This window comes from Blennius ocellaris, assembly GCF_963422515.1.
Source record: "Blennius ocellaris genome assembly, chromosome: 10".
NCBI lineage: Eukaryota > Metazoa > Chordata > Actinopteri > Blenniiformes > Blenniidae > Blennius > Blennius ocellaris.
The window spans coordinates 16,700,475-16,713,323 of NC_137659.1; the positions used below are offsets into that span (position 1 = coordinate 16,700,475).

General features: G+C 42.6%; 1 protein-coding gene across 3 annotated transcripts in view; it reads right to left on the reverse strand.

Moving 5' to 3' along the window:
- The window catches only part of rnf220a (ring finger protein 220a), a gene marked incomplete at its 5' end in the record, with an annotated part of 142,494 nt that extends 130,418 nt beyond the window's left edge, over positions 1–12,076 (reverse strand). For all 3 annotated transcript variants that reach the window (XM_080502898.1, XM_080502899.1, XM_080502897.1), the window contains one exon: positions 11,422–12,076. In XM_080502898.1, coding sequence (XP_080359024.1) covers positions 11,422–12,076 — 655 coding nt within the window. The remainder of the gene's footprint in view (positions 1–11,421) is intronic.
- Between the last annotated feature and the right edge of the window lie 773 nt (positions 12,077–12,849).

The window sequence follows — 12,849 nt, forward strand, 5'->3', positions numbered from 1 at the left end:
GACTCCACTACTTGAAATAATCTCCATCTTCCGCTGTGGTGTCGCTCTGGAGTCACACACGTTATCATAAAAACAACTTGAAGTGATTACGCAACTAAATACATTTATGTGATTATTTACCAACACTGCAGGAATAGATTGCTTTCCTTATGAAGGAAGAAGCAAAGAAGCTGTGTTAAGCACTTGTTCATGCACGCGCATGCATGCACAGTGGTGCATACACACATACACACACACACACACACTCCTCCCCTGTTGGGTGTAGAGGAGAATCAATATGTCTTTGAATGAGGGTCAGAAGGGTTGTCTGCCCAGGGAGAGCTGACAGATTTGCTCTCTTTTGCTCTGCTAAGCCCCTGCCTGCTTCTAACACCCCCTGACACACATACACACACACACACACACACACACACACACACACACACACACACACACAAAGTCAGTTGTGACGTTTCACAAAGAAGAGCGCAGAATTCCGAACATTTTTGCCGCAGGGTTGTGATATTAGACGTTCCACATCGAAATGAACCCTACTGCGTACCCCACTGAGTTTGTGTATGTTTGTGCTCTGTGCGTGCGTGTGTGTGTGTGTGTGTGTGTGTGTGTGTGTGTGTGTGTGTGTGTGTGTGTGTGTGTGTGTGTGTGTGTGTGTGTGTGTGTGTGTGTGTGTGTGTGTGTGCGTGTGTGTGTGTGTGTGTGTGTGTGTGTGTGTGTGTGAGAGGCATGGAAAGCGAGAGAAAGTGGCAGTGGGAGGGCGAATTTGGACAGTGAAACGTGGTCCTCCTGACCCTGCTGGCAACTGTAGAAAGGACAAAAAAAATCCCACAGAAAACAGAGGAGCCAAGGAGGATGTAAATAGACACACAAAACAACACAAAAAGCAGTGGAGAGGAGGATGGACTTCAACTCTTGTTGGTATGTAAATAAAGAGCAATATATTAATCAAAACAACAATCATTATTACGGGGGGGGAAATGTAAGCTGTCATGAGGGGAAGTCTGTGTGGAAGTGATCAAAATACCCTAAGGCAATACCGGCTACTTGCTACACAAATGCCCCATACGGGGCAAAGTGAACTGACCTGTCTTAATTATTAATAGTGTCACACGTTTTATTGCTTAAGATGTCTTTCTGCTCGACAATGGGGCATTATTCAAAGTCACGTTTGATTGAAGAAAATGACCTTTGTAGCTATCCTCAAGTTTGCTGGGAGGTCAAAGTAGGTCAGCCCAAACAATCAGTCAGTGGTTCATGGGGCCAAGTTTAAGGAATATATGGAAAAAAAGTGTCATCACAAACTAGGGATGAAGATTATCGTACAAATGGTCAATGTAGAGGAAAAGGGTGAGAAAACAATACAACAGGTTTCAGCTTTGTAAAACTGGTAAAACAATTGTGATTATTAAAACATATGACAGATACACTACTATAATCATCTCATTTAGTATAAGGTAATGTAGAAATCCTTTCTTTCTGTCTTCTAAGTAATGAAATCACATTAGTGTTTCAACACCTATTAATATATTAACAAGTGTGTGTGTGTGTGTGTGTGTGTGTGTGTGTGTGTGTGTGTGTGTGTGTGTGTGTGTGTGTGTGTGTGTGTGTGTGTGTGTGTGTGTGTGTGTGTGTGTGTGTGTGTGTGTGTGTGTGTGTGTGCGTGTGTGTGTGGTTAACATACTGGCACAGCAATTAGTAATCACTCATGGAGCTAATGACATCAATCAATGAGCTTTTAAAACCAGCCATTTGATAATTACAACCATCAATGGTCACCCATGGATTCATTACAGCGGTGCGCTCTCTAGCACTACAATCTCGCTGTCTGTCTCTCTTCAATGTGTCTTTCTCCAGCCGTCTTGTTGATTTTGCACACCTTTTCCATTTCATATATGTGTATTGTGAAGTTCAGAATTCACTCTTAGATGTAACTGGGTAGAACATCAAGTTGTAGTCTTTCTTTTGGAACCCATGAAAAAAAATTAGATGGTTGTATAAGTGTTAAATGTGTGCCTTTTTTTATACTATGCAAACAACAAGGAATAATAATAACAACAATATATATATATATATAAATAAATAAATAAATGAAAGCAGGAATATTTGGAACTAAAACAAAAAAAAGACAGAAAGTAGATTATCATTTTTCTTCTGTCCAACCAACTTCCCACTTTCACAATCAAGAAGGCACCTGAGAAAAACAGTTTTTAAAAGTATAGCCATGTTGCTGATTTTACACTAATCATAAGAGATCTCAAAGTAAATTACCTAAACTTGTAACCTCGAGATTTGTAGGTAGGCTGATACAAAGCAGCTACATGGGAATTTTTGTCAATCTTCGAACATAAAAACATTAACACAAAGAAAATAAACTCAATTTATTAATTGTAAATGTGAACCACGAGAAAAGAAAAGAAATGCAAACAGTGTCAGAATGTGTGACCTTGACCCTAAATTCAGTCAGTAAAGATGAAGTGTCTGGGATTCTCACAACTTCAGAATCTGAAGATGAGCTAACCTGCACATCATATAGGCGCACGAGGTGTGTGTTTGTTTCTGGAGGCTCATCTGTGTGTGTGTGTGTGTGTGTGTGTGTGTGTGTGTGTGTGTGTGTGTGTGTGTGTGTGTGTGTGTGTGTGTGTGTGTGTGTGTGTGTGTGTGTGTGTGTCGCAGACGCACAATTACCAGGCAGGCGCGAATCGATAGGTGCCTGCTGACAGATGGATTAGCACGGTAAACAGATGATACACACACCGCTAAATTATTCATCTGCTGAACAGTGGGCTGGGTTTCCACACACACCCAGTGACGGGGGACAGGAGGGGGTAGAAAGGCAATGAGCAGAGATAAAGAGGAGGAGGAAGAGGGGACTGGATGGGGAGGATGAGGATGGAGGAAAATTCAACTTTTTCAGCTTTCTTAAATCCACTTGTGTGTATGTTTTGTTGAAATACAGATCCACTAAAAAAAATGTTTGTCATTGTGAGCTTGTGACCAGCAAAAAAACGTTATTGTGTGTCGGGCAGATTGTGTGACACTGACACTCACGTAAAAACCAAACACACAGACTGTCTTCCTCTTAATGCCTTTGAGATATGCAGAGGCACCACAGGGTCAATGTGAAGTGTCTTGCAAGGTGTTTGAGATACCAAACACACATGTGTGCAAACATCGACACACTCATCCTTTCTTTATCCGTGTCTTTCTCTGAAGTGCAGGCAAATCCGTGATCATCGACTGTTTATGCTTTTAACAAAGTCTGCAGCATGAATGTGATTTCACACGCATACAAAAACATTACCAGAGGTGCAGATGTATTATGGGTAAAACTGAACATGCCGTGAAGTAGACAAGCAGCATTATGTTTGGTATTTACTGGGAATAAAAAACAAAACAAAACCCTAATTGTTCATCAAAGCGACATCATTTAAACCTATATTGTCCGATGGCATTTTATTTAGAGCTCCTGAAAATGATACACAGTGTTTCTGGGGATTAAAGTAACATGGGTGCAAAAGTAGAGACACGCTCTTCTATGAAACATTTGAATCTCGGCAGATACGATAGTGCCCGGCCATTATTGAACAGTATAGATTGTGGGGCATGCAAATCATATGAGCATGCACACACATCCACACACACTCTGACATGCATATAAAGCACCCATTATTGATTTGTTTCACCTTTTCCAAGGGACTTTGGGGGCTTCTTTTCTTGCAGCAGATGCTAAGCTTTGCTGCCTGGGTAGGAGGAGGTGGCGATAACATATGGTACCATGTGATGCACCACAACTTTTATTTTCAGGAAAAGAAACTTTGAAATGAAAACAGCAAAAGAAATTATTCTTCTATGCTAAAATATCTGTTTCACTTCCAAAAAGCTACAGGTGCAAGTTTGAGTTTCTCTTGCCAAATAAAAAAAAAAAAAAAAAAGTGGTGTGTATGTGTGTGTGTGCGCGCGCGCCTACGAGCTAAGTAACGGGCCCATCCAGCTTTGTGAAGCGACAGTGCGTTAAGAAGAGCTAACGATCTCGAACCCACAACACCCCTTTCACACACACACAAACCATCCGCTCGCATCATAGCCGCCATCAGAAGGAACCAATCAGATTTGATGAATAATTCAATATTAAAGAGGGCGTGACCAAGACAGGGAGTGTGGTGAGGGGTGAGGGAAGGGGGAGGAAGAGAGAGTGAGGGGGGGGGCTTCTATGCCAGGCAAGTGGGCTTTTTGGAAACCGGCCTGTTTTTTGTGTGTGTGAAAATGAAAGAGGTGGAGTGTGTGTGTGTGTTTGTGTGTGTGTGTGTGTGTGTGTGGATGGGGGGGGACGGGACGGGACTGTCACACTAGACTGCATCCACAAACTGGCTGCAGATTAGATTACTGAGGAGAGGAGAGGAGAGGAGAGGAGAGGAAGAGAGAGGGAGGCGGGGTGAGGAGAGGCTGAAAGAGGTGAGGACAGAATGGAGAGAGAACAGGAGGGAGGTAAGCAGGGGAGTCAGGGGAGTGAAAAGGAAGTCGGTTTGAAAAGAAGAAGCGGAAAAACTGGACTCTTTTAACACATCTGCATTAGGAGGTGTCTGAAGCGCTCTCGAGAAGCAAGATCACCTTTGCTCCTGCCAGATGAACTCAAACACCTGACAAACCACAATGTACAACATGCAAGATTGTACAGAGGAGAATGATGCACACATGTCTCATGTATGCAATTATGTTGGGGAGTGCTTCTGTTGGGTCGGCGGCAAGTTTGGACTCATTAACCTTTTCACCAAACTTCTACTTACGAAAGACGGACGTACATAAGTACTGCTGCCTTTTTTTTTCTTCTTTTTTTAAACTGAACAAAAAAAGTCACCTTGTGTGAGATATTCAAAAAGCAGAATGCAGTGGAGGTAAAGTTCAGCGCGATGGTATGTCACGACCTTACGAGAGGTTGAGAGTGTGTGTGCACATAATAAAAGCAAAATGTGTGTTGCGTTGCCAGGTGTGCTGCAGTTGTATGAGACTCAGTGGAGTTTTACCGCAGGCTTTTTATTGGCCAAAGCTGACATCACCGAGGGAACAAAGTGGAATTCCGGAACCTGGGACATTGCAGATCTGTGCGTGTGTGTGTGTGTGTGTGTGTGTGTGTGTGTGTGTGTGTGTTGTTTTACTTGCAAACATGAAGGTATTTTATAATCTTATATGCTTTGTGGGGACAAAAATAATTCAACTATTTCTAAATTTCAAGGTTAAAAATGCGGTTTCAGGACTAAGGTTAAAGCTACTCTGAAAAGGTATGTGTGCAAAAAAAAAAAAAAAATTGCAAATAACTTTTTAAACACATTGTCAGAACAGAGTGAACCATCAGGGAGATGTCATGTAACCAGGTGTGTTCATACATTAAAAAAAAAAAAAAAACAATCCAGTAAGAGATGAAATCACTTCTGAAAGCTGAGGAATATTCAGTGAGGCGTTACAACAGGGGGGATTCTATCATCTCATCCTGTCCCCTTCAAGTGCCTTGCAGCAGCTCCAGTGGCTCATCTGTGTGACCTGCTCCTCCGCATGCACACCCGCACACGTGAACGCATACGCACAAGCGCACATGTGCACACACAAATATATGCACACATTGATCTATGTCCAAATGGAGTGGCTGGGCCGACAAAAGGCTCGACAGGAAGCGACTAATCCTTGATCTGCACGGTGTCGCAACAATGACCGCGGAGACTCACACCAAGTGAAACACACACAAGTGCAAGAGCGCGCACGCTCACGCGCACGTACACACAATTGCTCCTTCCTTCCAGTTACCACCCAGTGAGAGAGAAAGGGGGGTGGGGATGTTGCTTACAGAGGGATCAAATTATTTTTTTTTATTTTTTTATTATCCCACATATTTCATGTGATTCTTCCATGTAAAAGAGGATTTTAATGTTGTAGAAAGACCAAGCACAATTCAATACATACAGACTAAAAGTTTGCCTCCGTTCAATATGTGAACCAGATATGGATCAGATGTGTGAAGGCTGGTATTGACAGACACACACACACACTCCTCACCCTGGGGGAGCTGCCAGAAGGGCAGAAGGGCACTCACATGGGGGTAAACAAAGCCACCACAAGTAGGACAGTCCTCGGTGCGTGTGTGTGTGTGTGTGTGTGTGTGTGTGTGTGTGTGTGTGTGTGTGTGTGTGTGTGTGTGTGTGTGTGTGTGTGTGTGTGTGTGTGTGTGTGTGTGTGTGTGTGTGTGTGTGTGTGGCAGAGAGTGGAGACTGACAGGGAGGCAACATGAGAGGGACAAGCCTTTTAACATCTGGCTAAGCACTGACAGGAAGACACACACACACGCGGGCGAGCAGGCAGGCGAGTCCCAGTCGTAATTATTAGAACACTCTTACTTAACTTAACCCTGCCACTAGACCGTGACAGGCAGAGATGGAGGGAGGGCGAGGGTGGAGGAGGACAGATTTTTGTGGACAAGGAGAGGGATGAGCGTTTCTGTCTCCTTGGCCGTATTTTTTAACTCCTTACTTGCCACTCGCAGGATGAAATAAGTATTGAAAATACGAAAAATTCTGCCAAAATAGCAAAAATAAAAATGGAAAACACAAGGATGGAAGAGTCAAAGACAGTTTGTTGACAAGAGGGAAGTGTAGGAATCCCAAAGCAATCATCGCTCTTTGCTGAAGATTGACATTAAAAAAATGAAAGTAAAATCAACAATAGTATCACCGTCATCCATCTTCCCTTTATGAGAATTCTCATTCTCTTACTTCCTCAGTTTATTTAACTTTACAGTGACTTTTTTCAGCAGCACAGTTTCTCCTACTTGGCTTGGGAAAGAAACAACACACATGACATTTGCTCTGTAGAAGAAGGGGAGGGGAATGAATATAAACAAAAAAATGAAGGCAACACCAAATAAGAACAGAAGAAAGGAGAGGATCAGGATGACGAGAAGGCCTCTTGCTGTGTGTTTTAACAGCTGCGTGTGAGATGCACTCAGTTGAACATTAAAACTGTTAAAACGTTGTTGTGAATACCAGACATTTTAGGCCGTTTCTTGAAATATAAAACAGTCGTGCGCAGTTTGAGGAGTAATTTCTGGATTTCTGAGTGAAATGTAGATTTAGTATGATCCGTTATCGTGGATATTATCACAATCCCTCCATGCTGAACTTTCCTAAGAATTCCACTGCTTTTATTTCAGTCAGGCAGATGGGATCTGCATTTCAGCTCAACATCTCACCATACTCCCGTTTTGCTCCAAACCTTCCTTCCTTCCCACAAGCCATTTTTTTTCTGATGCTTTCTGATCCTTTTCTTTTATCTTATCCTCCCCTTTCCTCCCTCAGACGTCCCTTCCCCTCTAAAGAATTTGTTTTCTTTCTTTCCCTGCCAAGCATTCCTGTTTCTTTCTTTTTTCCAATTGTACATTTGTCTTTCAAATGACATTTTCGCCTCCTTTTCTTAACTGTTTGCGGAAAAGATGTGAATTGAAAAATGAAAACAAGGAAGAAAGGAAGAGAAAGACGAGGAAGCTGGGTTAGGCATTTAGGGTCAGGTTCAGTGTAAATCTCTCAGCCTTGTAAATGTGGAGAGCAGGGAGAATGTAAACAAACAGACTACAGCTGTCACACACTCGCATCGGGAGGCGCACAATGAGATGGAGGGAGCACGCGAAAGACGAATGAGGAACTGAGAAGGAAGAAAAAGAAGAGAGGAAGAAACACAAGAGAAAAAAAAAGAGCAGGAGAAAACATTGATGCTGGAACATGCTGAGGCATAGACCCCCACACTGACATGTCACGTAAAATCATCAAATCCCCTCCGCAAACAAATAAATGCACTGCACGGATGGATTGTTTCATTTGACAACACTCGCATTAATTCCAATCACACATCTTATAATTCCATTGTCTCCTTTACTCACTTTTTAGACTCAGAAAACCTTCCTCCACTTTAAATTCCTCCCTCTCTGTGCTAAAACCCCACAATGTGAATGCAGTAAATGGTAATAGCTTTTATAATAATATGACATGTGTAGTCCTCTTAAGGCATGATGGGGCCTTTATGCACAGGTTTAGCGACTGACAGGTTAGCGGGTTTAGTTAACAGCCAACGTGCCTCCGGGTGTGGAGGGGGGATTTAGGAGGGCTTAGCACGGTGTGGGCCACTGTTGTCTAGAGTGGCAGGAGGCGAACTTCACAGAATTATATGCAAGTAAGTTGCAAGGGTGTGGTGATTTTGAATTGTTTCACACTTTGTTTTAAGAACGGAGATAAAGAAGTAAGGATCAACTTTGGGATTAACTTTCATGGCAGGTGAGTGGATTATAGTGGGATTGTTATAATTGGTATTTTGGGGAACTTTTTTTTTTTTAAATACTATATAGTAGTTTTGTTTGACTATCTTCAGCCACATAGTGCTACAACATAAGTGGTAAGGACTTCAAATCTACCAAAATACATATGGAGACGAGGAGCGTGAAAGGTGGGTGTTCTATCTCTTTTTTTCTTTTTATATAAGGCATCAGGTATCGTTTCTGAGAAATCCTACAGACAGATGAACTCCTGAATCATTCACTTTTTTATATGATGCTCAAAAGAAATATAGTAATTACATTAGAATTAAAAAAAAAATAATTTGTTTTCGTGTCGTAGCCACCAAACGAGCCATCTGTAGTAAAGATGGTCAATGCAAAACAACAATGGGTGTTTTTCTCAGCTTTGAACTGGCCTAAATGATTTTACATTACCAACGGGGCAAGTGTCACTGAGGTTGTATCTTAGCATCTGTGTTCTATCGATTACCATGAAGGAAAGTGTGTATCGGTGTGGATGGAAGGCAGGTATAGTCACACTAAAGGATTCAAAGTTTCCTGAAATCTTCAAAGTCACTGCAGCATTTGATGCACCTTTGTGGGCCCAGACACATTGTTTATTTTTACCATATCAAACTTCTGCTTTGCAGGTCATACGAGTTTTAAGATAATTTGAAAGAAAACCGAAAGTCTTCAAATAAAACCGATAATGATGCATTTACTCACGTAAATGAATTTTTTTAATCATGAATCTTTGTTATCAGAAGCACTGTAAATGTCTTTGCAATACGAAAGGCAAAAACAAGCTGTTGTATGTGTGAAGCAGCAGAAAGGCTGCTAGTTAGCTAATGTGTGTGCGAAGCAGCGAGAGCACTGTCCTCCTGGGATTGTACCAAAGTGTTGTTTGTTCTTTACGCCTCTCCTGGATAGCCAAAACCAGTGAAGGAGAACCCATAATTCTTTGCTGTAAGCAGAGCCTCTGCACATCCAATTGCATTAGAAGCCTATGGTAGAGGTGGAGGCTACTTGTGCCAAGATTTAACCTGATTAGATACAGATTCAGCCGTTCCAAAAGACAGCACAGAAGCCCCGTACCCATCTTCTATTCTATTCCTGGCCCCAGACTTAGAGCTCAGGAATCTGTAGTGAGATACTTGGCATTCAGTGAACATGGTCCTCTTGAGCAAGGCAGAATGCCTGTCGCTGTACCTGATTGGTGCCACGAAAACACTATGTTAAATTCCTACTTGACACACTTTTTGATTCAAAGACAACTCTTGAGATTAATGAGTCTCAGATGATGCAGAATAGTTGTGTTTCGCTTTGTTCTCTCTTTGTTCCCTTCTCTCTCACATTGTGCTCTTCATGATATCTTTCTCCTTCTTATTCCCTTGTCAGCCAACCACTTGGTGTCATTTTCCCAATTTCCTCCTCTCCATTTCTTCCTTCATCCCTCTCTTTCGCACCCTCTCTGATTCTCCTGCGGTGGTCTTTTTATCGGATCAGTCTCAGGTCGTCGCCTCTGTCTCTCATGTGTTCCATCAAGGATACATCCCTCAAACACGAGCTCAAAGATGGAGGAGGAGGAGCAGAGAAAGAGTCAAATAAAGTCAAAAAGCAGAGAAACCGTGTCATAAAGACAGGCTTCCTAAATTATACACTATAAGCTTGTCTCAATGTCTACCCATCTCCTAATTTGTCGCTGGGATCCGATGCAGCTTGTTGACATGTGTAGGAGATGTTGGTGTGGTTGCTGTAAGCCGTCTGTGTGTTTGGAAGAGTGTTTTGCATGCTTGTATACTTGGGCACGGTGCTCCTATAACCCTCTTATAGTTTTGCTTTGAAAACACACACACACACACACACACACACACACACACACACACACACACACACACACACACACACACACACACACACACACACACACACACACACACACACACACACACACACACACACACAGATCCCAAGCTTTTTGGGGTATGCGGGTAAATCTTTTGGCAACAAGGGTGTTAGCGCAAAGCTATGATGAATGCTGATGGCAAAGAGCATGGTCGGTCTCTGAACCAGTCACTCACACACATACACATGCTCACACACTAATCAGATTCCCAGTGCGTGAGGACCAAATGGCAGCCTTCCACTGGTGAATGCTAATGTGACCAGCGGAGCTTGTGGGCTTGTGAAACAAGGATAGGGAGAGCCAGGAGAGATGATGACAAGAAAACATAGATGGGATTGTTTACTGGCGTGTGTGATGCTGGTGTGTGAACATTTGCATTCTTTCACAAATTACAGCAAGTTGCACTTAGTTTTTTTAGTTTTTTTTAATTTAAGAGCCAGAATTCCACTTGGTTGAGTGTGTGTTAGTGTGTCTTGTTTGCAAGTTTAATTACTACTGTTTGCAGAATAAACCTAAAATATGGTGTGTTATGTCATTGGCACAAAAGATTCCCAAGAGAAGAAAACTCAAACTAGTTGCAAAACTATAATATATGTATATGTATTTTCATGTGCGTTTTCAAGTTTCAAAACTACTTATTAGGATCGCCAACTCAACACGGCCGAATGCACAGTGACGTTATTTCTGGTACAGTGTGCACACTGTGTTATTTATTTCATGTATTCAAAACACGAACATGTGAGGGGATGTTTGGCCCCTGGAACCATCTTTCATAAAAAAAAAAATGGCACTGCATTTCGACAGAAACACAACACAGAATCCTTATTTTTTTCTGCACTTTAAAACAAAATGTATTGTATGAAAAGACAGCATAAAGTAATTTTATGGCATTGCTTCACCATAACATCCACAACAACACCCACTGTCATTTGTCACGGACTTCTGAACTCTCTTCTTGAAAGAAGGCACCGTTCCATCAAAAGTTATATACTAACTTTGTTTTTTTGAGAAGTGGGCATTACCGCCTGATTCATGTTTTCAAAATTCTCTATAGGTAATTAGAAAGGTTTGTTTGATGGATGTAGATTGTAACACTAGTCCCATCTTTTTCATATGTGTTTGCTATGATTTGTCAACATGTTTTATGCACACTACAATCTGATTCCATGTTCACCAAGTGCAAGTGTGGAAGACATGATTTACTACTCACAGCGCTCAATGCGGTCCTCAGGGCTGGAGGAAGTCTCTCGATCAGACAGGAGGCCAGACACAGCGAAGATCTTTTTTCCACTGTCCTCCACTGCTTTCAAGGTGCTGCTGGGCGAGCTCCCTGGTGGGATGTGGGCACCGCCAAAGTCATATTCTTTTCCCTCTGCGTCAGAGTACCGCAGGTGGGGTGAGGCCTCTGCATCCAGGCAACCTTTGAGACGCTTGGCCGGCGTGAAGGCAGACTGATACCCACCCGGTACTCCATCACGGTCTTCTGGAGGAGACGCAAAAGGTCTGAAAGCACCAACACCGCTGTGATTCAGCATGCTGATGGGCGAACAGTCCAGGTTGGGAGGAGCAAACTGATGATGAAGGTGGAGGAGGGATGGAGGAAAGTCCCGGTTAGGGAATCCTGGTGGAACTGCACCTTGACGATGGTACATTGATGCAAAAGTGTACGACCCGTTGTTAAATGGCAAGTGGACATCTTTCTCGACTGAAACAGGAACGCCAAAAGGGCGTGGCTGCTGGCAGGGAATCGAGGCATCCCGAGAAGCTTCAGCGGTAGACGCCAGCACCATTAGGGCTGGAGAGGCCAAGGGATTAGGCAGGTAGGAGGAACTCTCCATCTTGAATGCTGCCCTGTGGAGATCCATGACTAGATGGACAAAAAAGGCTATCAATAGTCAAACGGGAGGTAATAGTCCTCCAAACACAGAACCCAAGACCCTTGAAAAGGGTCTAAGGAAATGAAGAAATCTGTCCGACACTTAAATAATTGAGTTTGGGTTTGGGTTTTTTTATGGAAAGGCGTTCAGAAGTGTCTCTTTAGTTAGTCAAATGTTTCAGAAGAAATAAAAGAGCAGAGCAATGTTTGAGTTGAAAGGAATTCAGTTCATGTCTCTTCAGGATCTCATTTCAGTCTTGATCCTTCCATGTCAGGAAAGGGCTGTTGGGTACTTTCAGTCATTCAGACAAACACATCGGTCCACTTTGGTCTTGATGATAAAGACAATATATGGTTGAGGTGAAAAACGCCCTCCTGCGTAAGAAGCCTCCCTCATGTGTGAATGCCAGATGCGTTGGCCAAGCAGAACGGTCTGGGGAAGGTGGACATCTGTCGGTCTTCAAGGCTGGACAGTCATCTTCATGTGGTCACCAAGCTGAGGAGACACAAAACACAAACATTAGATTCCTCCTCAGTGTCAGGGCTATAATATTATATCGTGAACATCAAGACACACAACTTAATTGTGACGTCCTCATAAGGTGTTCTCTCTCTCTCTCTCTTTTTTTTAAATGACACTTAAAAGTTTAGGTCATTGTTGGATTGTTCAAGAATGACAGCGTAGCCAGAGAAAATGCCTCACAGACCAAAAATAAGAACAACACACATCTTGGCATTTACAAAGTAAAAATGTTCGGCACT